At 38.0% G+C, this 23055-nt stretch overlaps 3 protein-coding genes and 1 non-coding gene across 4 annotated transcripts in view; 2 read left to right on the forward strand and 2 right to left on the reverse strand.

Moving 5' to 3' along the window:
• Positions 1-3547: 3547 nt before the first annotated feature.
• LOC146475289 (uncharacterized) overlaps positions 3548-23055 on the reverse strand; it is a 32501-nt gene continuing 12993 nt past the window's right edge. Inside the window, exons 6-15 of the mRNA XM_085115658.1 lie at positions 11107-11180; positions 10114-10296; positions 9330-9503; positions 8522-8668; positions 8293-8373; positions 7051-7231; positions 5872-5932; positions 4897-4963; positions 3737-3817; positions 3548-3623 (exon numbers count right to left, since the gene is read on the reverse strand). Coding sequence (XP_084971784.1) covers positions 3575-3623; positions 3737-3817; positions 4897-4963; positions 5872-5932; positions 7051-7231; positions 8293-8373; positions 8522-8668; positions 9330-9503; positions 10114-10296; positions 11107-11180 — 1098 coding nt within the window. The 3' untranslated portion in view covers positions 3548-3574. The remainder of the gene's footprint in view (positions 3624-3736; positions 3818-4896; positions 4964-5871; positions 5933-7050; positions 7232-8292; positions 8374-8521; positions 8669-9329; positions 9504-10113; positions 10297-11106; positions 11181-23055) is intronic.
• On the forward strand, positions 11927-11999 carry Trnat-ugu (transfer RNA threonine (anticodon UGU)). Its single transcript has one exon. It is a non-coding gene; the product is annotated as a tRNA-Thr (tRNA).
• Positions 15862-17407, reverse strand: LOC146475291 (cannabinoid receptor 1-like). The gene has a single exon (XM_085115539.1). It carries the CDS (start codon positions 17179-17181, stop codon positions 16180-16182), a length of 1002 nt encoding a protein of 333 aa, XP_084971665.1. The 5' UTR covers positions 17182-17407; the 3' UTR covers positions 15862-16179.
• On the forward strand, positions 18739-21151 carry LOC146475292 (adrenocorticotropic hormone receptor-like). The gene has a single exon (XM_085115540.1). It carries the CDS (start codon positions 19383-19385, stop codon positions 20349-20351), a length of 969 nt encoding a protein of 322 aa, XP_084971666.1. The 5' UTR covers positions 18739-19382; the 3' UTR covers positions 20352-21151.

The raw sequence follows: 23055 nt of genomic DNA on the forward strand, positions 1-23055 counted from the left end.
CTCAGCTCAGTCTGGTCGTGAAGGGTTTCAATATAAAAGGTTACTTCGTTAACACCTGATGCGCTGTCAATGGAGTCCCAGAGGATCACCCGAATTTACCATATTGTCGAACTGGTCACAAACTTCGTAAAGAAAATTATTGAATACATCCATCCAAGACATCCAACTTAAGTCTTCATTGGGTGGCCCACAGCAAAAACAGAATAAAATTCTTTGACCAGTAAGCGTAGTAATTTCGGCAAAAATGATCTCAAGCTGTTGCAGCTCGGCTTCCAATTCAGATTTAAATTCTTTAACAGCTTTGAAGGAGGCTGTTTTGATTGCGATAAGAAATCCACCACCACCTCGATCAGACCGATCTCTCCTAAATATCGTAAAGCCAGAATGCTATATTTCAAATTGCTGATACCGTATTTTGGTCGGAAGCGATGGAGGTTACACACGGATTGTCAGTTTGTTGTGCTGTCTTTGTGACAACTTTTTCAGCTTCCAGCATTCATCACGAAGCAATTGATCTTACCAGCGGTCGAAGCAGAAACCAGTCCAGGGTGAGGATTGATGACACCAGGCTTCGGAGGCAAAAGGTAGCATCTGAGTTGTTGGAGTAACAAACGTGGCACATTTTCATTACATGGCACAGTAATAAGAGCTCTTCGAGTGAACACCTGATTCTCTTAACAATGTCAACAATCCATAGAAAGAGCAACGTTTTCGTAAAAAAGGCAAACAAATTGTAAGAATGAAATAAGGTCAAAGGAGTCCAAGACTAGCGGTACCTCCAAGAATACAGGTCGTTTGACCACAAGTCATCCTTCTGTTATTATATCGTTTTAGCCCATGCGCATGCTCAAACCTCACAACGTACCACATGGAAGACAGAATGACTACATTGTCATATATATACACGGCTGAATCTCAGTTTAAGTCAGTAAGGTGGAATTAAGTTGCCTTCGAAAGGGATCTGTCACATATGGTCTAGGGGCTGACTTTCCTCTCCCACACAGTCTTGTCGGGGACAAGGTATCGGAAAGCAGCGTGGAACCATCTCCAGCTGGCATAAGCGAACCACGGGCCGAAATCTCGTGGTGCATCGTCATGGTAAAACGCTCCGGCACAGTGTCCAGAGGTACCGCTGTCGGCTGTATTTTTCTCTCTTTTTCAGCCATTTTGATATTGAGGCTGGCAAGTCGCCCGAAGACTTTGTAGGAAAAGAAGTGTTTCATTCATGTCCCTTGTCATGTCCTCGTCAAATGGTCGACGGGTATTGTGTACTATTCATAGCCTTTAAGCCAATTCTGCACATTAACAGGTTCCCTTGAAAATATAACATTGATAAATACATTTACGCGCAGGGGAGATTGTAACCCTTAGTTGTCCAAGATCAAGGGCCTGTTCCACAGGCAATCTGGAGAGATTTTCGGGAAAATGTCAGGGAAACATGAAATAATTTCAATACAGCAGGATATTAAAACTTGGTAAATTCGAAATCTTTTCCGTGAATGTCACCGAAAAATTGGGAGGATATTCCAAATTTCCGGAAGAGGGAATATGCCTGGAGAGGCCCATGTGTATTTTACGACCTTTTCGAGTGGAAGAAAAAACGCTGGTCATGTTCTGTATGTAATAATAATAATAATAATAATAATAATAATAATAATAATAATAATAATAATAATAATAATAATAATAATAATAATAATAATAATAATAATAATAATAATAATAATAATAATAATAATAAGATTAAATTTAGAAATACAATTAACTATAAAAATGAGCGAAAAAACGGAACGACGTTTCGGTGTCATCCTGGCACCATTTTCAAGTAAAGAATGCAACAGAAAAGATAATTTATACGTAAAGTGAAGGTGTGAAATAGAATAAATTAAATTAAAACTAAAAGTAACTGTCTGGTGTTTATTCAGAAGGTCTCATAAAATGAGAGTTTTGTCCGTTAGACAAATAGTTTCGCACGAATGGAGTCTGACTGGGTGTTTAGACTCGGTCTCTTCTTTCTGATCCAAAGCATTTCGAATATTAAACAATCAAGCTTTCCCTGACATTTCTTTAAGATTGTGAAGTTACTTGTCAGGTCGCCAATTGTGTCGACTTGGTGATTATTCTTTAGGTGTTTCCCGATGTCCGAGAACCGATGTTCATCAATGCGTTGGTGAAGGTGACGGCTGGTATAGCCGACGTAATCTGCATCACACAGATCACATACAAAGTGATACACAACACAAGTACCCAGATTCTCTTATCAACTCTACCATCGCCCACTTCGTTACTTCTGTGACGTCGCGAGACACGCTACCGACGCCTCAAACTGAAAACATTCATCGGATAGTCTTACCATTCAAAGACCAGAGGTCAGCTGACATGGTAAAGAAACATCTTTCTGACTTAAGCAACAAAATTGACCACATTCTTCAGCCAGTTTTCAGTAGCCGTAAACTTAGTGACGATCTTAAAGTGCAGGAGCCTAAGCCACCCTTGATCAATCAACAGTGTGTTGTGAATCACTTTGTGATATAGAGATAGAAAGAACAACTCAACGTGGAAAACAGTGGAGCCGCCGTTATTTCCTGGCCCGCTACTTGCCTTCAAATTTCATTGGCTAAGATGGTGTTAGAACGGTTTTTTTTACGGGCCTGACAGGGGTCCTGACAGGCAGGAAAAACAAACGAGACATTTTTTACCCAGCTAGAACTACAGTCGGACCTCTATTAAGCGGCCACCCTGGGGACTTTGAAAACTGGCCGCTTAATAGAGGTTGGCCGTTGAATAGAGGTATCGAATACAGCACTTTACTGACAAAATAATAATTCGGGACTTTGGAAAGTGGCCGCTTAATGGAGGGTGGCCGCTTAATAGGTGGCCGCTTGATAGAGGTCCGACTGTAGTGTTTTATTAAAAATTCTCAGTAAACTAGATATTTAGAAACGTTTCAGCCAGTAAACCGTCTAATGTCTTCAGTTCCCAGCCAGCTCTATTCCAGCTTGCAGAGCGGGTTTTTAGTCGAGCGGCCCCATCAGGTACTCCTGGGTAATTTCCATTTTCCAGTTGTGTGATTAGTGACCTGGTCTTTGATTGGAAGCGAGGCTGAAGTTAACTTTGTTTTGATACAAACCTCAACTTTTCAAATGTAGATATCGTGTTGTTTACATGTGAAAAACAGAGGTTTGTATCAAAACAAAGTCAAATCCAGCCTCGTTTTAACACAAAGACCAGGTCAACAAGCACACGAGGATGACGTTTGCTCGGGATTCAGTTGTTTGCTAGATATTAAAAAATGACGACTTATACAGATCGCATCTTACAAGGAAAACATTGGAAATTACCACAATTTACAGAGTATAAGAGAAAATCTAAGTGGCAGACTTCAGTTTTTAATCTAAAACGCTTCAGAAGACCGTTCTTGAAAAGATTCTTCACAACGGCAAGGATTTCTCTGTCCAACTTTTGTGATGATTATAAAAGTATTCAGCATTACTGTTTTAGTTTGAGCCTGCACATAAAACGCCCAGCTGATTACTGTATTCTGGTAAATGACGCCGCATGACGCTCCGCGGGCTCACATGTCCACCTTTTCTGGGCACACAGGAAGTTTCTCGACAATGCTCCTACAAAGAAACACCAAATAAACATAAATGGATCTTCCAAGTTGTGGGCTATCTTTTTTATCTGATTTAAGACTTTTTTACAGACTAAGTAAACCAATGCAATATTTACTCACATTAAATTAGTCAACTTTTCATCCACGTTCTCCCAAGGATCCTTCTCCTTTCCTCTTCTAACTATCTTCCTCATGATTTCCCTGATAGAAAAAACAATATATTTCGGACTATCGAAAACTCATTCCCCGTCAAAACTGACCAAAATGATAGGTTTTTAAATCCCGGAATAATAGTTCGATGCATTATGGCCTCATTTGCCTACACACTTAAATGAACGAAGAGGTTTATCGTTTTCATTGAGAATGCATACACTCGAAAACTTTCTCCAACCATGATAGTGGAGACATTTCCAAACGGAGCCTTATCGCATAGCGTGGACACCAAACACGGCGACTTTCGAAAACGCTGACGTCAATCAAATTCCAAGCATCGAGGGCGCGTCCATTTGTCGCATGGGTAGATGACTATCGTAAAGTTCCTCGTAGCGCGGCAGCATATTAGCGCGTTCCAGTGTGGACGGGAGAAAACGGTAGTTTGAGCGCGAAGCTTTTAACGCATTGTTGGTGAAAGGAAAACGGGGCGTTTCTTACACGAATGAATATGAACGGAGCCTTGTTTGTGGTTCACTCTTTCACTCCCACAGGCAAACTTCCTTGTTTTAACTTTTGAGCCTGTGTACAGAATCCTCACGAGTGACCATTCCAATGAAAGGTACTGACTACCGAGCCGTGATCTTTAGTGATGGTCGTAGTTTTTCAACTTTCCCAAATGACAATTTAACAAAATTTATAAAATGTCTGCTCTGACGTTCTTAGGAGGTAGTGGAACCAAGACCTCCATAGACAGTGAATAACAAAATCAAACATTAAGAAATACAGGGTCCGGTTGTTCGAAAGCCGATTAACGCTAATCCGCGATTAAAAGTTAACCGAGGTTTACAGCTCGCTCGTAAATAAGATTCTTAAAAGAATGGTAAACAGAAGACGACATCAAAACTGAGGGACAAAAATCTTTTGGCAAAACTTTATTCAGTAGTAATTAAACTCGAATCAAACTTCACGTTAACCCAGGATTAGCTTAATCGGGCTTTGAACAACTGGGCCCAGAATATTAACTTTCATTGTTTAGCCAATCGACGTTATTGAAATGAAACGGTTTGGAATTATGAAGAAAATCTCCTCTCTGTTCTGAGAGTGTTCCAGTTGTCGCATTTATTTACCTAATGTCGGTGAGTTTGTCCTCCATAGTTTCCCAAGGGTGACGGTCATCTGTATATTCCAACATTTCTGAGAGAAAACAGACATAACAATGCATGACGAGAACGGTGCTAATTTGCATACCTATGTAAGTAAGGCAGTCGGTCGTTCGCGCATGCGCATCGGAGTTTTGACTTGAAGATAGAGTTTCGAGCCTGAACTATAACGGTGTTGTTCCATTGGGAAACTAACTTACTCCAATATACATATCCACCCAAATACGTCAATGGCTAACAGCAGCATGTTTAAAACCGACAGGGTTGAAAAATGGCTCAACATCCCCAGAGCAAAAGCTTAACTGTGACGCCATACTTTCCCCATTCGACTTTCATCATAGCAGACAGCGAATCAAAATTTGACACGTAATTCACACAGTTAACCGCAAGTCTTCGAGCGCTCTAGGAATTCAAACCAACTAGGTCTTACTCTTTAACAGTGATCAGCATCAAATTTCTCCTTGTAATATCAATGCTTATTCAACCCCTGAGGTCATGAGAATTAAGGATATGACCACCCACGATGAATTTTCTTGATGTTTCAATAACTTCTCCCCAGAACTTTTATAAGAAAAGCAAGGGAACAAGATAGGACAATTTGTTCTTTGATATAAGGGGTTAAAGGGTTAAGTACAGATTTCTTTCGTTAACTTATTTTACTTTTTTATTGATCAGTGGTTGAACGCTGTTACGTCGTGAAATAAGAGCTTGTCCTTTTTTCAAATTTGTCCTGAGTAATTTTAATATAAAAACTTTAAAAAAGATGCTGGGGATCCTGAGATGGACTCAGTCACTTAATGCTGCATATCCTGTGACGGACTTAGTTTTTTTTATGCTAGATGAACCTTAGTAATTAAGAACAGCTGGCACAAAAATGGTGTTGTGTTATGCCGAAGGCTTTAATGTATCCGCCTTGTATTTTTGAGTTGTAGATCAATGTACCTTTTGCTAAGTCCTTTTCACTGATCCAGTCACCATGTATGTAATTCTTCATCCTCAAGTTCTGAAACAGAAGAACCATGCCTCGTATTAGGCAAATCACCATCTAGTCAGCCTGCGTGGCAAGTGTCTCCGTGGGGTTTTCTGCCTTTTTTCGCTGTGTGACCGCGCGGAAATTGGGACAGAGTTTTTTTTCACTCGCGTCCCAATATCCGCGCGGTCAAAAAGCGAAAAACGCACAAAATTCCAACGGAAATAATGATAATGATAATGATAATGATAATGATAATGATAATGATAATGATAATGATAATGATAATGATAATAATAATAATAATAATAATAATAATAATAATAATAAGAGTAAATAATAATAATAAAAGGATTTATACAGCGCCATATCCATGGCTCATGGCGCTTTACAATAAGATAGTATTGAAACGAAAATCACATTAAAAAATTAACACCAGCGATAATCTAATCTAATCTAATCTAATCTAATCTAATCTAATCTAATCTAATCTAATCTAATCTAATCTAATCTAATCTTATCTAATCTAATCTAATCTAATCTAATCTAATCTAATCTAATCTAATCTCATCTCATCTAATCTAATCTCATCTAATCTGATCTAATCTTTGGCTTGCTACGCAGGTTACCATCCGGTGGGAGACTCGTTGCCCTCTTTATTCAAGAGTAATTGCGGTTCTGACTATTGTTTTTGTTCGGCTACCAATGAAATCCTAGTGTGACTGTTATAATAAAAGCTACTGAGGGAAACAATCCTATCATACTGTTTATGATGCTCTACAAGCTAAGAAGGTTCTAAGTTAATTTTGAGTCTATTGATGAGTTCTTTCCTGTGGTGAAAATTTGCTTTACAATCCATCTTAGGTGGAGCAGGGATGGCACAGTGGTGAGAGCACTCGCCTCCCACCAATGTAGCCCGAGTTCCCGGACTTGGCGTCATATGTGGGTTGTGTTTGTTGTTGGTACTCGTCCTTGTTCCGAGAGGTTTTTCTCCGGGTACTCCGGTTTTCCCCTCTCCTCAAAAACCAACATTTCTAAATTCCAATTCGATCTGGAGAGTGTCCCCAATTAGCGCTCTGCGCTAAACACATTGGCCCTTAAATAAAGTGATTTATCTATTTACTTTATTTTGAAAGTTGTATAATTCATACCCATTTGGCAAATCTGCTGTATTCCAAGCGGGTAACAATCACCATGGTGTCAATAGCGTATTGCAGTTTGGCAGTTTTCTTTGCCTCGCTGTAAGTGTAACTCATCTGTGCGATGAGAATGTTTAGGAGAATTACAATCACCATCGCCATGTAGGCGAGGAGGATGAGGATCGCAAGCCACCTGAAGAGAAACAAAAGACATTTCACCGTTTTGAGAACAAGTTATACGAAGCCTCTGCAAGACCGTTTGTTCAACCTCAATGAAATCGAAGAAGTTTAGGGCTGTAGTATCCACATGCACCGTCTTACAATCCAAATCATCGCTTCTTCTCTTTAAAAAAAGAGGGAAGAGAGGAATCAGGGAAAGCGCGAACAAGCGAGACGCGAAGGTCCGAGAACGTGGATACTCGCGCGCGAGCGTCACACGTGCATCAACTTCAACTGTATTTGGACCTTTGAAGTTTTTACTTCAATGGACTGGCCCACAGCATGAGGTAGAAACTGCTAATCCCGAGGGGAGGAGGGGGAGGGGGTAATCATCTATATAAGCTATGGTTTTTGAGCCATTTTAGTCTGGAATAGGGTAGAGATTTGAACAATTTTGATCTGGGAGGCTGAAAACGGGTATGGATTTTTACAGAAATGGGGGGTATGGATTCTAGAAACCAGGTCTGAAAATAAGTACGAATTTTGGAGGCCAAGTGTGAAAAAGGGTACCGGGAAACTACATACTTTGGTCTGAAATATGGTCAGGGTTTGCGGAGAACCGAGACGCATATCCCATCAAAAATTTGAAGACGCCCGCGGGGAAGGGGGGAGCTGCTAATCTAGGCGGGCCAGGGGCACGTTTCTCAAAAGTCCCGGTAAATAAACCGGGCCCGAAAAGTGTCTTTGGTGATAAATGTTTCTTAAAAGAAGTCAATGTTTGTTAGCTTTGAATACTAAATAATATTAAAATCTTATAATTCTATGAAAACATTGGCCAGGTACCATGCCTGTAATCACTGTGTAATCGGCGAAAAAACATTCAAAAATATACTTATCGGGCCCGGTAAGTTACAGGGACTTTCGAGAAACGGGCCCCAGGCCCCAGTCTCACTTCTTGCTGTTTCCTCAGAGCAAAAAATACGCACTGTTTTCCAGTCTAGTGCAATCCAGTTTCATTATCAAGACGAGGTGTGCTAAAACAATGCTGCAGCAGTTTCAAACAAACAAGAAAATGTTATAACGCCAAGAAATTACCTGAACTTAGAATAGTCTTCTTCGGCGGGTTGTTGTTCGACAAGAGCTCGAACAGCAGCCAACATCAGCCAGGCGTAATTGCTTTAAAAAAAACAAACAAACAAACAAACAAAACTAAGAACACAGCATTATAACCTCAAATAAGCTTTCAACTAAATAATACGCCCTTTGACCTCTTTTAAGTCGAAAGTTTAAACAAAAATTCCGCTAGAGGTATATAGAAAATTACCTGAACAGCTCCTGGGAACCTGTGGCCTTCAGCGCCATGTACATCGAACCACAGAATCCAAGAAACACAATCACAAACACCACACTGAAGCGGGTCATGTCTCGGTAGATTATCTTGGCAAGAGTCTTGGTGTACAGGCCTGTGGTCCTGCAAAGGAAAATTCGAACGAGTTTTGACTTGTAATTGAAGATGGATTTCATCTACCACCTGTAAAACGAAGGGCCACATTTTATAGCGTTGGAGCTTTCTTTGTACATGTAAATCAACATTCTGTTATTTTTATGCTGTATCCCAGGACCTTTCATTTACTTGGTTACGATTCGTGTTAGTTTAGGTGTTTTTTTTACATCAGCTACAAAAACAAATTCGTCATCTGCGCGTGCGCATGCACCATTAATTAGGTTAAAGGTTGCATGTCTTCGACACTCCAATGGTACCAACCAACCTAAAGTAGCTCAGGGATTAGAGCATTAGTTTTGCAAATCAGGGGTCGAGAGTTGAATTGATTATTTCTTCTATCACATTCACATTTCACATTCACATTTATTTCATAATCCTTAATAAACAATAAACATTTCCGCCCGCAAATAGCAGGTGCTAGTCGAGGCCGGCGGAGAGAAAGGGGGACAGCAGTCAGTGATAAATTACGTAAATAAATAACATATACAAACGTTAATACATAACATTTACAAAATCAAACACTTTTAATAAGTAAATTATTTTTGGTCAGCGCTAACTAATTAACCTACAGTTGAGATCAGTCTTCGTTTAATGAAGAGATCGTTCAACGTAACACTGCAAACAGTACCTTGTGACGCAGGAGAATTTGAAGAGCCTGAGAAAGTTGAACAAGTATCCAAGTCCAGCTACACTCCACTGAGAATTGGATTCGGCAAATCGGAGAGGAATCACAAGGAATGTTAAAATCAGACCAAGCCAATCAAAATAGTTGTACGGATCCTTGAAATAAGTTTTCCATTCCCTGGAATAAAGAACAAAAAAAGACCTTTCACTCAACCATAAAGTCGTCACAGAGGTTTCAAAAAACACCTTCACTGGGTGTTTACTTAAACATAGTTTGCTTTGGTTCACAGAGATTGCACATATACATAAAGCATCCTCACATTACATAAGGATCCCCTGGTCCGCACTAAATAACAGGGCACCCTCATTACACAGGGTACCACGTAACAAGGGAGAAAATATATTCTGTGAGTTTGTATGATATCAGGTTCAAAACTCTGTACAGGAGATTTAGAGATTTTGAACCTTTTAAGACGCTGTCAGAATAATGGACTTGATAAGCAAACTTTATATCACAGTTCAATTACAATTGCATAGTTATTTAGTAAATTATAACTGGAAAGGGCAAACCAGCCAATTTTATGCCCAAGCTAAACTGCAAAATGCAACGTTTCTTGACCAAATGCAAACAACTGATAAGATTGAAAGGTGATTGTCAAGAAAAATAAGATAACTTAACCTTCATCTGATTATAACTGAAGTTAACTATAATCATGTTATTTGCTTATCTATCCAATCAGCATTCAGACTCTGACAGAAGAAGCCAATCACAGTCTTTGTTTACTCACCGTTCCGCTTGGTTCACTTCCTCGAAGAAGTAAAACATGAGAAAAATAATGGTCCCCATTTCACAGAACAGCCGCAGACCATTGGCGTTACCGCCGTACTGTGTTGGATCGTCTTGTGTTGAGCCATGAATGAGCGCGTAGGACAGCACTGTTAGGAATAACACGTAGAATGACGATTGAATGCTGAAACAGGCAAGGAAAGTTGTAAAAGATAAATTTATTTATATATATTTTTTTTATTTTATAACAACTTTATTGAAGAAGAAAAAAAAATTCAAAAGGGTTACATATTGAAGTTGTACCCCTAAATTTACAAAGAAAAAATCCAAAAATAGTAATTAAAAAACTACAAAAATAGAATATCATAAATGTAATAAAATACTGTATTATAATATAAAATCCATATGTAATAAAATAATATATTATATATATATCATATGGAGTAATAATTCACTAATCAAACCATTAACGTTAGGTGATAACAGAGTGGCAAGATTGATAGAAGAGAAGGAAGGAAGGAAGGAAGGAAGAAAGGAAGGAAGGAAGGAAGGAAGGAAGGAAGGAAGGAAGGAAGGAAGGAAGGAAGGAAGGAAGGAAGGAAGGAAGGAAGGAAGGAAGGAAAGAAGGATGGGAGGGAGAGGAATGAAGACGGAAGAGAAAGAGGGAGGGAGGGAGGGAGGGAGGGAGGGAGTGAAATGGGAGCAAGAAAGGAAGGAATGGACAGAGGGAGGGAGGGAAGGAAGATCGGAAGGAAATAAAGGGGAGGGGAAAGGAGGAGGCATCGAACTGGATATCAAAAAAAAAAGGAACTAAGGACGGAGTGAAGTAAGAAAGAAAGTTGGAAACTGAGAAAGAAAGAGAGAAAGGGAGGGAAAACAGAAGAAGGGAGAGACATGAAGGTAGGGGCATGCACAAAGAGCAAGAGATAGGTTACTAGGAAGGTAGGCAGGTAGGAAGGAAGAGCGAAGAATTGACGGCTTCTGCTTTTCTTACCAAAACCACTTATGAGCAAACTTGTTCCATTTCCTTGAGACCAGCATTCGGACCACGGGGTGTTGAACTGCTTCCTGAATATGCAAGAAAGAAGAAAAACGTTATTTCTGCTAGCGCGCTTAACAGAAAGGAAAGAAACAAGTCAAAACAAGGAGGCAGTCAACAAGCCAACTACAAACAATCGACAATTACACGATAAACTGATCTGAGTTCGCTAACGTCTGATTCGGCTTGAACCTAAAGTGTGGCCATTAATCTATTATGCGCTATTCTCCATTGATGCTTGTTATTATGTACTGCATAATAGAGAGATTAAGCACCACGTTTACGGCAAACGGCAAACGTGAGATTCGCGTTTATGTTTTCTTGAAAATATGAGTACGTAGATGAAAATAGTACAAGATAATTCTGGCCTTTAATTCTAACGCAAAAACACTCAATTTTTCTGAGAAACTGAAAACAGCGAGCGGCAAATGAAAGATAAACAAGGTCACGTGCTCATTTCTGCCGTTTGCCGTTTGCCGTAAACGTGGTGCTTAATCTCTCTAATAGCATAAATCACTATGGTGACCTGGTAATCCTTCGGAAACATGTAACTGTCTTTTTCTTGTAAAAAGTCTATGTTTTGTGTTTTGGTCAATTCTCGCTCACTTTATCTCTTCAGTTTCTACAGTGTGTCGTTTTTCGCCAACGTAATCTTCACTGGCCTACGTATCACTATCGTGACTGAGTTGGTAATAAGTCGGACGATGCATCTGATGATGGCTAAGATAAACCGCACACTATAATTAGCGATAAAGAGCAAAACTCTTTGGAACAAGCCTCCGTAGCTCAGGGGTTAGAGCACTGGTCTTGTAAACCAGGGGTCGAGAGTTCAAATCTCTCCGGGGGATGATATTTTATTTCCTTTTTTTTTTCTTCTTCTTCCTCTTCTTTTTTTCCCTCTAATATATTTCGTCAAAAGACCCCTATTCAATTTTTTCGTTTAACTGAAAGCGGTGCAAATACAATGTTTTTCGAGAAGCCAATGTCAAATTCATCGTGCAGAATATTAACGATACAACACAATACGTCATACTTTCTCGTCCAATGAGAAAAGGCATTGTCACGAGGAATTGGTGTCAGTTTTTGTTAAAACGTGACATCCCTGTGAACTATACCGCATATATCAGTCTCGTTGCGGTTTAAGGTTCTTCTGTGGGTGAGATCGGACGTCAGCATGAGAAGGCGCCATTGGCAGCCGCTATCAGTCCATATTTTGATCTCACCCAACTAGGCCTTTACACAAATATCACGTAAAATCACCTAAATATCTTTCCGGAAATTCTCAAAAACAAATGTCTAAATATCCCAAAAAAATTTCTAAATATCTCGAAATATCTCGTACTTTTTGTTTTAAAAATAAGCCAATTTTGAATCCCTTATGCCAAAATTTCCCCAGCGGGAGCTGAAAAGTATGTCAGACATTGTCTACACTAGTATTATGGAAATAAAGCCCAGCATTCGCCATTTTGACAAATGGCTGCTAGTGATATGGAATACATTATTCAAGTGGAAAACCGTTAAACTGGACTATTTCTAGCATAGAATGATAGAACTGAGTATTCTGTCAAAAAAAAAAAAAAAATAGCGAGGAAAAACTGAAAAACAGCCAAAAAAAAAAGCTATAAATCTTTCTAAATATCCTAAAATTTTCTAAATATCTTAAAATTTTCTAAAATTTTTATAAATATCTCGGAAACTTCTCAATATCTCAAAAAATATCCGGATATTTGCGTAAACCCTAACCCAACCCACGCATGAATGTGAGAAAAAGATGTCATTAAAATGGCAGCAATTTCTCCTCCATATTAATACATTACCCATATTATTATCGTTGGATATCAGATGACTATAGTCGAATTAGCTATCTGTCAACTCATATCCAACGCACGCTCGTAGAATAATTGTTAAATTCATTACGGTGTCCTTCTGCTCAGTAAATAGCCATATCTTTATGCCATCTTCCGTCAATACAACAGCAGTCATATTTAAATTGTAGCACGTCTTTAAAGAAAAAGTCAATATAATGGCAACCAAAGAATTGAAGTGTCATTGACATTAAATTGATCAATTTTATTACTGACGTTGATTCCATTAATTGCCACGGATGTTTTCTTTTTTGTTTTTTAGAGCCCAATGGTACACTGATGCTTTGATCATTTTTCCTTCGAAATAGACAGTAGAACTCACATTATTAAAGGTGTCCAAGATTAATGAACGAAAAAAAAATAGTGAATTAAGATTTCAAAATTTTGTCTTTATCTGATGTTGTAAAACAAACAGGCTTAGCGGAAGACTCTGGTCAATCTAATCAACTTTTCTTTGAATGGTTAACAACACGAGGAAGAACTGTCCGCCATCTTCCTTTTGAATGAACAGACTTTGAGGATGGGGGCAAGACTAAACGGGAAGTAGCACGCGGAATTTGATGTGATTTCAAAACCCCAAAACAAAAACAAAAAACAAAAAAAATGTCTAGTTTTGTTACAAGTTATCACCCCACTGCAATAAAACAGTCGATTAGTACCTCTGGCCAGAGACAGACAGAGTAAGTCGGGATGGATTGAAACTTGAAAAATGTTAGGTTAATATGAAAGAAATGTGATGGTATATTTCCAGCCTGGTGAATGAATGAGAATGATGATTATTCAAGAAAGTATACCATCACATTTCTTTCATATACCACACGTTCGACATTCAATTCCTAGCAGTATGCAGGATGTTTGTCCCATGAACCTAGTTTAATGGCCTTAGCTCCCACGAGTCTCCTGTAGCTCAGTGGTAGAGCATCTGAACTAGTAATCGGAAGGTCTTAGGTTCGACTCCTGATAGGAGCACTCGGATTTCTTTTTTCCGAGTATGCCTGCGTCACTTTCTTGAATAATCATCATTCTCATGTTAGGTTAATGTTTTTCAAGTTCTCGCATTTTTGTTTCCAAAATGCCCGCGAAAAGATCACGAGTTGTTCCTTTTAAGAATCGAGCTGATTTCTTTCTTCTCGTTCTTCTAGAATTATTTTGTAGCTAAGTGAAAGTCTTATTTCACCTGATTTTCAACAAAGAGGTTAAAAACCCCACGATCCTTCCCATTTACGAATCTTTTAAACCAATTTTGGGAGAACACGAAAAAAGATAACCAAGGGAACACCTGAATAAATTATTAAAGTTTTTAGAGGGCGGCAGCGTTTCCTGGCAGCTATGCTTTAGTTGACACAAAATACACTTCAATAAAATTTAATTACAAACTTTGAGGAAAGTTTTCACACTTCCGTTTACACACACATTATTTGCTGATGACAACAATGAACTTTGTTTCAATCCAACTCTCAGCCGAATCAGTTCTAATTCGTCAGACACACTGGACGATACACGAGTTTTTCCGCAGGCTATTTTGTCACACGGAGTATAGTGAGCTTTATCTACATCTACATCTACATTCAATTAGTCGGTAAAGTCGTAAAACATCACACCAACTTTTCTTAAAAATAGATTACATAACAAGTAACTCAATAAAAGAAAAAAAAAAGAAAAACGTATATAAACATGAGAAAAATAACATTAAATTCTATTTACAGTACTAGCTTTTCATAACTTATTTAAAATAATTTGTTAACATGGTTTTACAACTTTGCAATGACAAAGAATTTACAATCTCTGAGGGTAAAGAATTCCATTCGCATATGGATCTAAGAAAAGAAGAAAACTTAAAAACGTCCTTGCTAATTCTAGGTATTCTATATTTAAATGCATGACTTTGACGCGTTCTTGTCTCTATGCTAATGTTGGCTTTATGTTGGCAACACAAGCAGTCTTCTCAAATTGTTGATTACAGGTCACCGGAGGAAGTTATTTTCGAAGCCGGTGTCAAGTTATTGGTGATAAACTTGAGCGTGTGCGACTTTCTAACAGGGATGGTACCGGGGTATAGCTTATACTACGATATTAATTTATTCATCGGTAAACTAATATTGCAGCGCTGTTCCTTTTATAAAATCTCGCTTCCGGTATATGAACATTCAAAGGCGTTGCTAATAAAAGAAGAAGTGTTTTCTAAAAATAATTGCTTATACGTATACAGTTATCCTGGAGCAACTACAGAATACAGGGTCACTTTGGTCCACACACATAAGAACGACACATAACAAAATAGAACGACACAATAGATGCTATTATCATGTAAATAAGTGGCCCTGTATTCTGTAATTTAGCCGTTATCCTTTCTCTTCGTTGAAGATTAAAAATATAGGCCACTGAGTGAGTTCCATAAACTTTAAGAGTCTATGTTACTGGAAGGAAAAAATTAACGTAGGTTGTTCACTATTAAAAAAGCGTATTCCCTGTGCATTTCGTTAAAAGGTGAAGCATCCTTCGCTTTCAATTTGATTTTCAAAAGTTGTATAACTGATGCAGCGATTGTATTCTTCAAAGAGAAAAACAGACCACATTTTCCCACGCCTTTTTCCTAATCCTGTCCGCAACTAACGAAAAAAACTTTAGAGGATAAATTTTTTTCGCGACAATATATGAGTCGCTCACAAGGGCCACTTACATTCAGCAAAAATATTGCAGATTAAATTTTCGTGAGCGGCGACGATGCGAGAAAACAAAGACAAAACTCAAGTGATCTATGAAATAATTATATACAGTATAAAAAAAAAACACTTCATCTCAAGAAATGTTTCCGCAAAACAAATTCTAGTTAAATTCCCAAGTCTTCATTTATTTTACTTTTATTCGTTAAATAAACATAATACTTGTTGCTGTTGTTGTTATTTAGCCTGAGGCCCAATCCCTAATCCTTTTCAGTTTTGGTTTTACTCGCTACAACTCTCTTCCGTTTTCAAAACGCCAATATGACGTCCTTAAAGCACGAAGGCCACGGTAATTAAGCGTTTATGTTCACATGACATATAAGCTTGCATTGCAAGCTTAGTCAACCGAGGAGACAGACACAAATGTTACGGTGAGGAGCAACCGACGTCGCGTGCACTCATTTGTTTCCTTATTGTTCGAGAGAAATATGACTTATCTTCTATGTTGTAACCGCAGTTGGCACAGAGTCAGAATCTAGAGGTGAAACTTGCATCATCTCAAAAGCATCAGCCACATTGTATACTGAGCTTCTTCTGAAGCGACACCCTCCGAATATCGTCTTGAAAGCTTTTCGGTATCTTGCAATTCTCCACGCATAAATAAATGGGTTTAAAGTGGAGTTCACTAACAGAAACTTATTCGATGTATAAAGAAAAAACCGAAAGCTTTCGTTCTTTGCCAAAGATGGCAGAGCAATTAACATATTCTGTGCGATATATTGCGGAGCGAAAGTTACGTAAAATAAGACAAGAATCAGCAGAAAGGCTGAAATCAATTTTCTTTCTCTGTTCCTTAGAGCAGTGGCCACTTGTTCAAGATCTCTCACATTACCTTCAGACATACTTCGTACTTGTGTGTTATGGGAGCGAAGCGCGCGATATGTTTTCCAGTAAACTACAAACAACACGATTAAGGGAAGAGACACATGAAGATGGCAGTACAATAGAAGAAATACGTTTGGAGGCACACCCATTGCTAAACTGGAAAACAGCACAGCGTAAATCCAAACAACCACGATAAAAACTTTGATCTTCGTTGTGGTCATTCGCATTCTGTATTGAATTGGAGACGAAACAGCGAACAGGCGATCAAAAGCCATCCCAGCTATAGTACACGACGCCACGATATTTGTGGCCACAGCAGCAAATGTTAAGCCAAGTCTAAACCCCAAAAGTTTTTCCCTTGTCTGGCCGCTGAATAAATTGATGTCGTAGTAAAAACTTCCATATCCAGGCACGATGCCTGTTAGAAGGTCGCAAACGCTCAAGTTTAGCACCAATAACGAGACCGAGGGCTGCCATAACTTTCGTCGGTAAATTGTAATCAGCAAAATCCCGTTTGAGAAGACTGTTGATGTAGCCAAGAAAAAGCCCACAATTATCTGCGATAAGAGATAGCCTTGAGGTATACTGTTCGAGGTCGTGAAGTTAGAGCTTGTCATGGTGTCAGTGTGATGTTGCTTATGCTGAACGGAATCCGAGTGATCAGTGGACTATAACAGCTACAGTCTGATGAAACACGAACGTGAAATGAATATTTCATTTACTAATAATAGCTGCTTACCACACCAAGTCTGTCAAATATAATGCAAATAAGGCCAAGTTTGCTCTAAGTTTGATTGTCTTCACGTCGTGATAAGAGAGTTCTTGTTTGACCTAGTTCCAGGTCGAATATGTTAAACATACATATATACAGACATACAACCTTTATTTATACACGATAAAAATATCGAAGCTAACAAGCTTGTGGGGTCGTGTACTAACAAAACTACAATTATTAGATAAAAATAATTCTTACAAAATAAAAATTTTGATAAAAACGAATGAAGTCAATAGTTAAAAATACATAAAATTCTCCGATCTTTTGTTGATTATTTGTGGGGCTAAAACATAGAAATTAAAATCCTTAAAAGTGTGACAAACCGCAACCACTTGCAACTCATTAACGTCCGCCTGTTAGTGCTTGCATCCAGGCCGCAATATCTGCCAACTCACCCTAATACGCTCCTTTCTTTCAGTAGACTTATTAAGCCATTAAACATAGAATTGTAATATCAGTGATTTGTAATGATTATTGCGGAAACTTCGTAATGCAGTAACACGAACGCACATCAGTGGACTAAAATGTATGCTGAGGTGGTTTCAACTCAGTTTTTAACTCGTATATTGAGTATTCAAGTAAACACTACTGAACAGTTTATCCCGTTATTACACATATTTTGAAATCACTGGTGATCCTTGCAATCTGATTGGCTCTCAACAGTGCGATTTATTCCCAAATTGCACCATTTTTTGCTCTAAATCGCATCCTTTCTCTAGCCCATCAAAATAGAAATGAAGTAACAAAAATAGAATATTAAAATTGACAGTAAAACTCTGTGATTTCAAAATAGGTATAATAAAGTGGTAATTGAACTTTGTGTCGTGGAATTTTGGTCTGAAATCATACTTGTGATTTCAAATCAAACTCGCGCTGCGCGCTTGTTCGATTTTGAAATCACGCGTATGATTTCTGACCAAATTGCACTCCACTCAGTTCAATTACCATTATAAATTCTACCTTTTGTGTCCGTGAAATAAATCAAATTGAAATTATAAAAGCTATTTAAAGTGCTTTTGTTCTTGTACTATTTTGCCACCTTGTGTCTGTAAAAGAAATCCTCAAGTGTGAACAGTATTCAAATGTTAAAAGGAAAATGAACGATAAAAACATTACACGGAGTTTCGACGACTTCATGCCATCATTGTTAAAGGTGAAGAACATAATTGGTATAAATGTACGCTGAATTAAAGTGTGAAAAGGTACATGTAAATTCAAATTGTCAATGTATTGAGAGGAACTTTTACTGTTGTGCTGTACAACGTAATTCTACGTTTTGAATCTCGGAATGAAATCATATTTTTAGAAAATATCAAAGCCGGAAAGCTCAAAGTATGACTTTTATTTAAGTAATTAAACTTCCACACAAAACCAACTTGTACAGCTACTTGAACGAAAGTGCTGTCTTTACATGAAAAGACTTTGAAGTGATTATAGAATCAGTTTAGCGTCTTGTCAATTAATCTGGCGAAAAACGAACTAAGAGTACACAGAACAATATAACATTTGCTCAAAAGCACTTTCCTCGGTCCTACAGTATGCTAATGAATGCAAAATGAAATGAATTGTTGACTTTCAACTTCACCAACGTGCACGGCAACTGTTCTGAGTGTTCTCTTGGAACAAAAAGCAAATGGAAAGGCTAATGGCTCTAAGTTCTAACATCAAAAACAACTTGTACAGCCACTGTTCTGAGCGTTCTCTTGAATGAAAAGGCTTTAAAGTGGACGCAGAATCGAGAGCCTTGCTAATTATTTAAAAAAACAAACCCGAATACAATTAAATAAAACAATTGCTTAAAAGCAGCACTTTCCTTAGTCACTCCTGATAAGTGCGCTTCCGTCAATGTCAAATCCATTTCTGAATCAATAAAATCTCATTGAAACGTTTTGAGCAATATTGTTCTAGTAACTATAACTTCAATTAATCTATCTGCATCATATCAATTGCTGTGAAATAGTATATAATGAAGCTTGTCTACAATATTTCATTCGCAGAAGTTTTTTCCCACCGCTAGACTAAACATTTCGCAACCGAAGCACAATGTCGAGCCTTAATTCCACAACCTCGAACAGTAGCCCTCAAAGTCTTCTGGTATCGCAGATTATCATGGGAGTTTTGTTGCCTACACCTACAGTCTTCTCAAACGTGATTTTGTTGATTACAATCTACCGAAGTAAGTTATGGCGAAAGCCGGACACTTTATTGGTGGCAAACTTGAGCGTGTCCGACCTTTTATTTGGAATAATTCCTGGATATGGACGTTTATCCTACCATATCAGTTTATTCCTCGGTCAGTCAAGCGAGAATCTTTTGGGGTTGGATCTTACGGTAAACTTAAGTGCTGTTGCGACAAATATCGTGGCATCGTGTACCATTGCTGCAATGGCTTTCGATCGTTTGATCGCGGTTTCCTCTCCACTTCAATACAAAACCCGTGTGACAACAAGGAAGATCAAAAAAGTTATCGCTGTTATTTGGATTTACATTGTGCTGTTCGCTAGCTTAGGAATAGGTGTCCCTCTAAATATACTTGTTCTATTGTACTGCCATCTGCATGTGTCCCTTCCCTTAATCGTGTTGCCTGTAGTTTACTGGAAAACATATCGCACAATTCACTCCCATAACAATCAAGTAAGAGATTTGTCTGATGGTAATGGAGAAAATCTTGAACAAATGACATTTGCTCAAAGGAACAGAGAGAGAAGAATGATTTCAGCCTTTCTGCTGGTTCTTGTCTTATTTTACGCAACTTTCTTTCCGCAATATATCGCTCTAAATATGTTGGTTGCTCGGCCGTCATTGGCAAAGAAGGAAAAGTTTCTCTTCTTTTTCCATACATCCCTTAAGGTCCTTTATGTTAACTCTATTTTAAACCCATTCATCTATGCGTGGAGAATTCCAAAATACAGAAACGCCTTCGCAGCAGTTTTCAACGACGTCCGCTGCAGAAAGCGTTCAAGAAACAACGTGGCTGATACGTCCATGACGAAGAACAGGCCAACAAACTGAACTGCAAGCGATCTTCCGCCAAATTCACTGAAAGTGGTCAAGAAATTAGACAAAGGTAGTGGAGAACTTCTGGAAATTTTTTGCGGAGGTTGGCTGTTGGGTTCTCCTAATCCTAAGGGGCGACCCTATACCGTCTGCAATGCCTTACATGGTTGGTCAAGAGGACAAAAGAACGAACAACAGAACAACGCTGCAAACCCTAAAAACAATGAAGGTTATCGGGGTCCGGTGAAAACAGAGCTTTTCAAAGGTGCAAGTATTTCGAATTCTGACCTATTTCAAATGAAATTGCGCAATTTTTCACACCGTTCATGAATTTTTTCTTTAAAATTTCACATCCGTTTTTAGATCTGAAGCTTTAGTATCTAAAGCAGTAAGTAAATCGCACCTTATTTTCTGGAGATCAACACATTTACACGCTCCAATAGATCTCTTGAAAAACACAACAGATTTCAGACCAACAGGCCAAATCACACCCAGTGGCCAAAATGGTAAAATCTATGACCCATTCTTACACTAAAACGACTCGCACACTATACCGCCTGGGTGTAGCAATACCCAGATACCCTAAGTTTTTTATAAGACAGTTCTCCCCTACCTCATCCCCGCTGGGCCTATGACCGTATTTAACAATCTACTATTCTCGTGCGCTCTTAAAGATTTTGAACCAAAGTCGACAGAAAAATGACACCAGTACGTAACAATAAAAACTAATCACTTCCATCAGAGTGCTTTTGTTTATCAGAAAGAAAGATTTTTGGAGCCACGTATCGTTATCATGCGTGGCAGAAATAGAAGAAGAGAAACAAAAGCAATGTGCCCTCTCCCCTCTCTTCTGGTTTTTACACCTCCCCACCTACCCCAGCCATCCAACGTCAGGCGCCGAACTGGTTGATACGAAAAGTCTTTCCGGTATACGATGGTCCATTAAAGGTGCCCTTGAGAGGGCTTTCTTAAAAAGTGATTTATGTATAATTTTCCCTTACTTTATACTTATTTTGAAAAATACGCCGCTACAGTGACTTCTAGAAACTTCACAAGGTACACATTACAAAAAAGAAAATAATGTGAGTTGGTTAGATGGGATCACTTCTTCGGAAATGAGACTGACAGCGTTAGCTCGCTTTTAGTATTCCTGTGTTTTCCTTTTTATGACTTTGTGATCATGTTGTTTTAATTTTTACACATACATTTAAAAGTTTTTCGTAATGGTTGTTTTCTTATAGGCTTATAAATATATATAATATGTATACAGATGCCTGGTCGGTCTTATTAGCTTTTTTTTTTAATCAAGTTGTCATTAATGCTATTTATTTTTTGCGAAATGCAAGGCTTTTGGGGGTACCAGGTTTAAAACACAAAACTTAAAAAAAATGCTGAGAACTGATTTTATTTTATTTTTTTTTTTAGAAAATATCAAAAGCGGAAGGCTCAAAGAATAACTTTTTATTTTAGTAGTTAAACGTCCACATCAAACCAACTTGCACATCTACTTGTATGAAAGTGTTATCTTTACATGAAAAGACTTTGAAGTGGTTATAGAATTTTAGCGCCTTGTTAATTAATCTGGCGAAAAACGAACAAAGAGTACCCGGAACAATATAACATTTGCTCAAAAGCACTTTCCTCGGTCCTACAGTATGCTAATGAATGCAAAATGCAATGAATTGATGACTTTCAACTCACCAACGTGTACAGCAACTATTCTGAGTGTTCTCTTGGAACGAAGAGTTAATGGAAAGGCTTATGGCTCTAATGCTATTATCTTTTTTGCACCATGCAATGAATTTTTGACTTTCATCTTCAAAGCTTACGTGCCTGGCTTTGAAACACGAAAATAAAAAAAACAACTGATTTTTCATTTGAATTTTGTTTTTCAGAAAACATCAGCAACAGAAAGCTCCGACTAAAATTTAAGTGCTCACGTTTCGACACAAAACCAACGTGTGCAGCAACCAGCTGTTCTGAGTGTTCCTTTTTGAACGAAAAGTTATGGAAAGGCTAAAGGTTTTAATTTTTATTTGTAGTTTTTTTTTTTATGCAACATGCAATGAATTTTTGACTTACAACTTCACAGTTAAGGTACCTTAGTTTAAAACACAAAAAATTCAAAAACAACATCACCGAGTGAATTTTCTTTGAAATTTGTTTTTCAGAAAACATCTTCAACGGAAAGCTCCGACCAAAAGTTAAGTGCCCACGTTTCTACACAAAACCAACGTAAGCAACTGTTCTGAGTGTTCTCTTGGAACGAAGAGTTAATGGAAAGGCTAATGGCTCTAATGCTATTATCTTTTTTGCAACATACAATGAATTTTTGACTTTCATCTTCAAAGCTTACGTCCCTAGGTTTGAAACACGAAAATAGAAAAACAACAACGGATTTTTCACTTCGAATTTTGTTTTTCAAGATACATCAGCAACAGAAAGCTCCGATCAAAATTTAAGTACTTACGTTTCTACACAAAACCAACGTGTGCAGCAACCGGCTGTTCGGAGTGTTGTTATTGAACGAAAAGTTAATGGAAAGGTTAAAGGTTTTTATTTTTATTTTTATTTTTACTTTTTTATTTATTTATTTATTTATTTATTTATTATTATTATTATTTTTTTTTTTTTGCAACATGCAATGAACTTTTGACTTACAACCTCACAGTTAAGGTGCCTTAGTTTAAAACACGAAAATTCAAAAGCAACAATAGCG

The sequence above is a fragment of the Pavona decussata genome, unplaced genomic scaffold (genome assembly GCF_977016875.1).
Source record: "Pavona decussata unplaced genomic scaffold, jaPavDecu1.1 SCAFFOLD_84, whole genome shotgun sequence".
Lineage (NCBI taxonomy): Eukaryota > Metazoa > Cnidaria > Anthozoa > Scleractinia > Agariciidae > Pavona > Pavona decussata.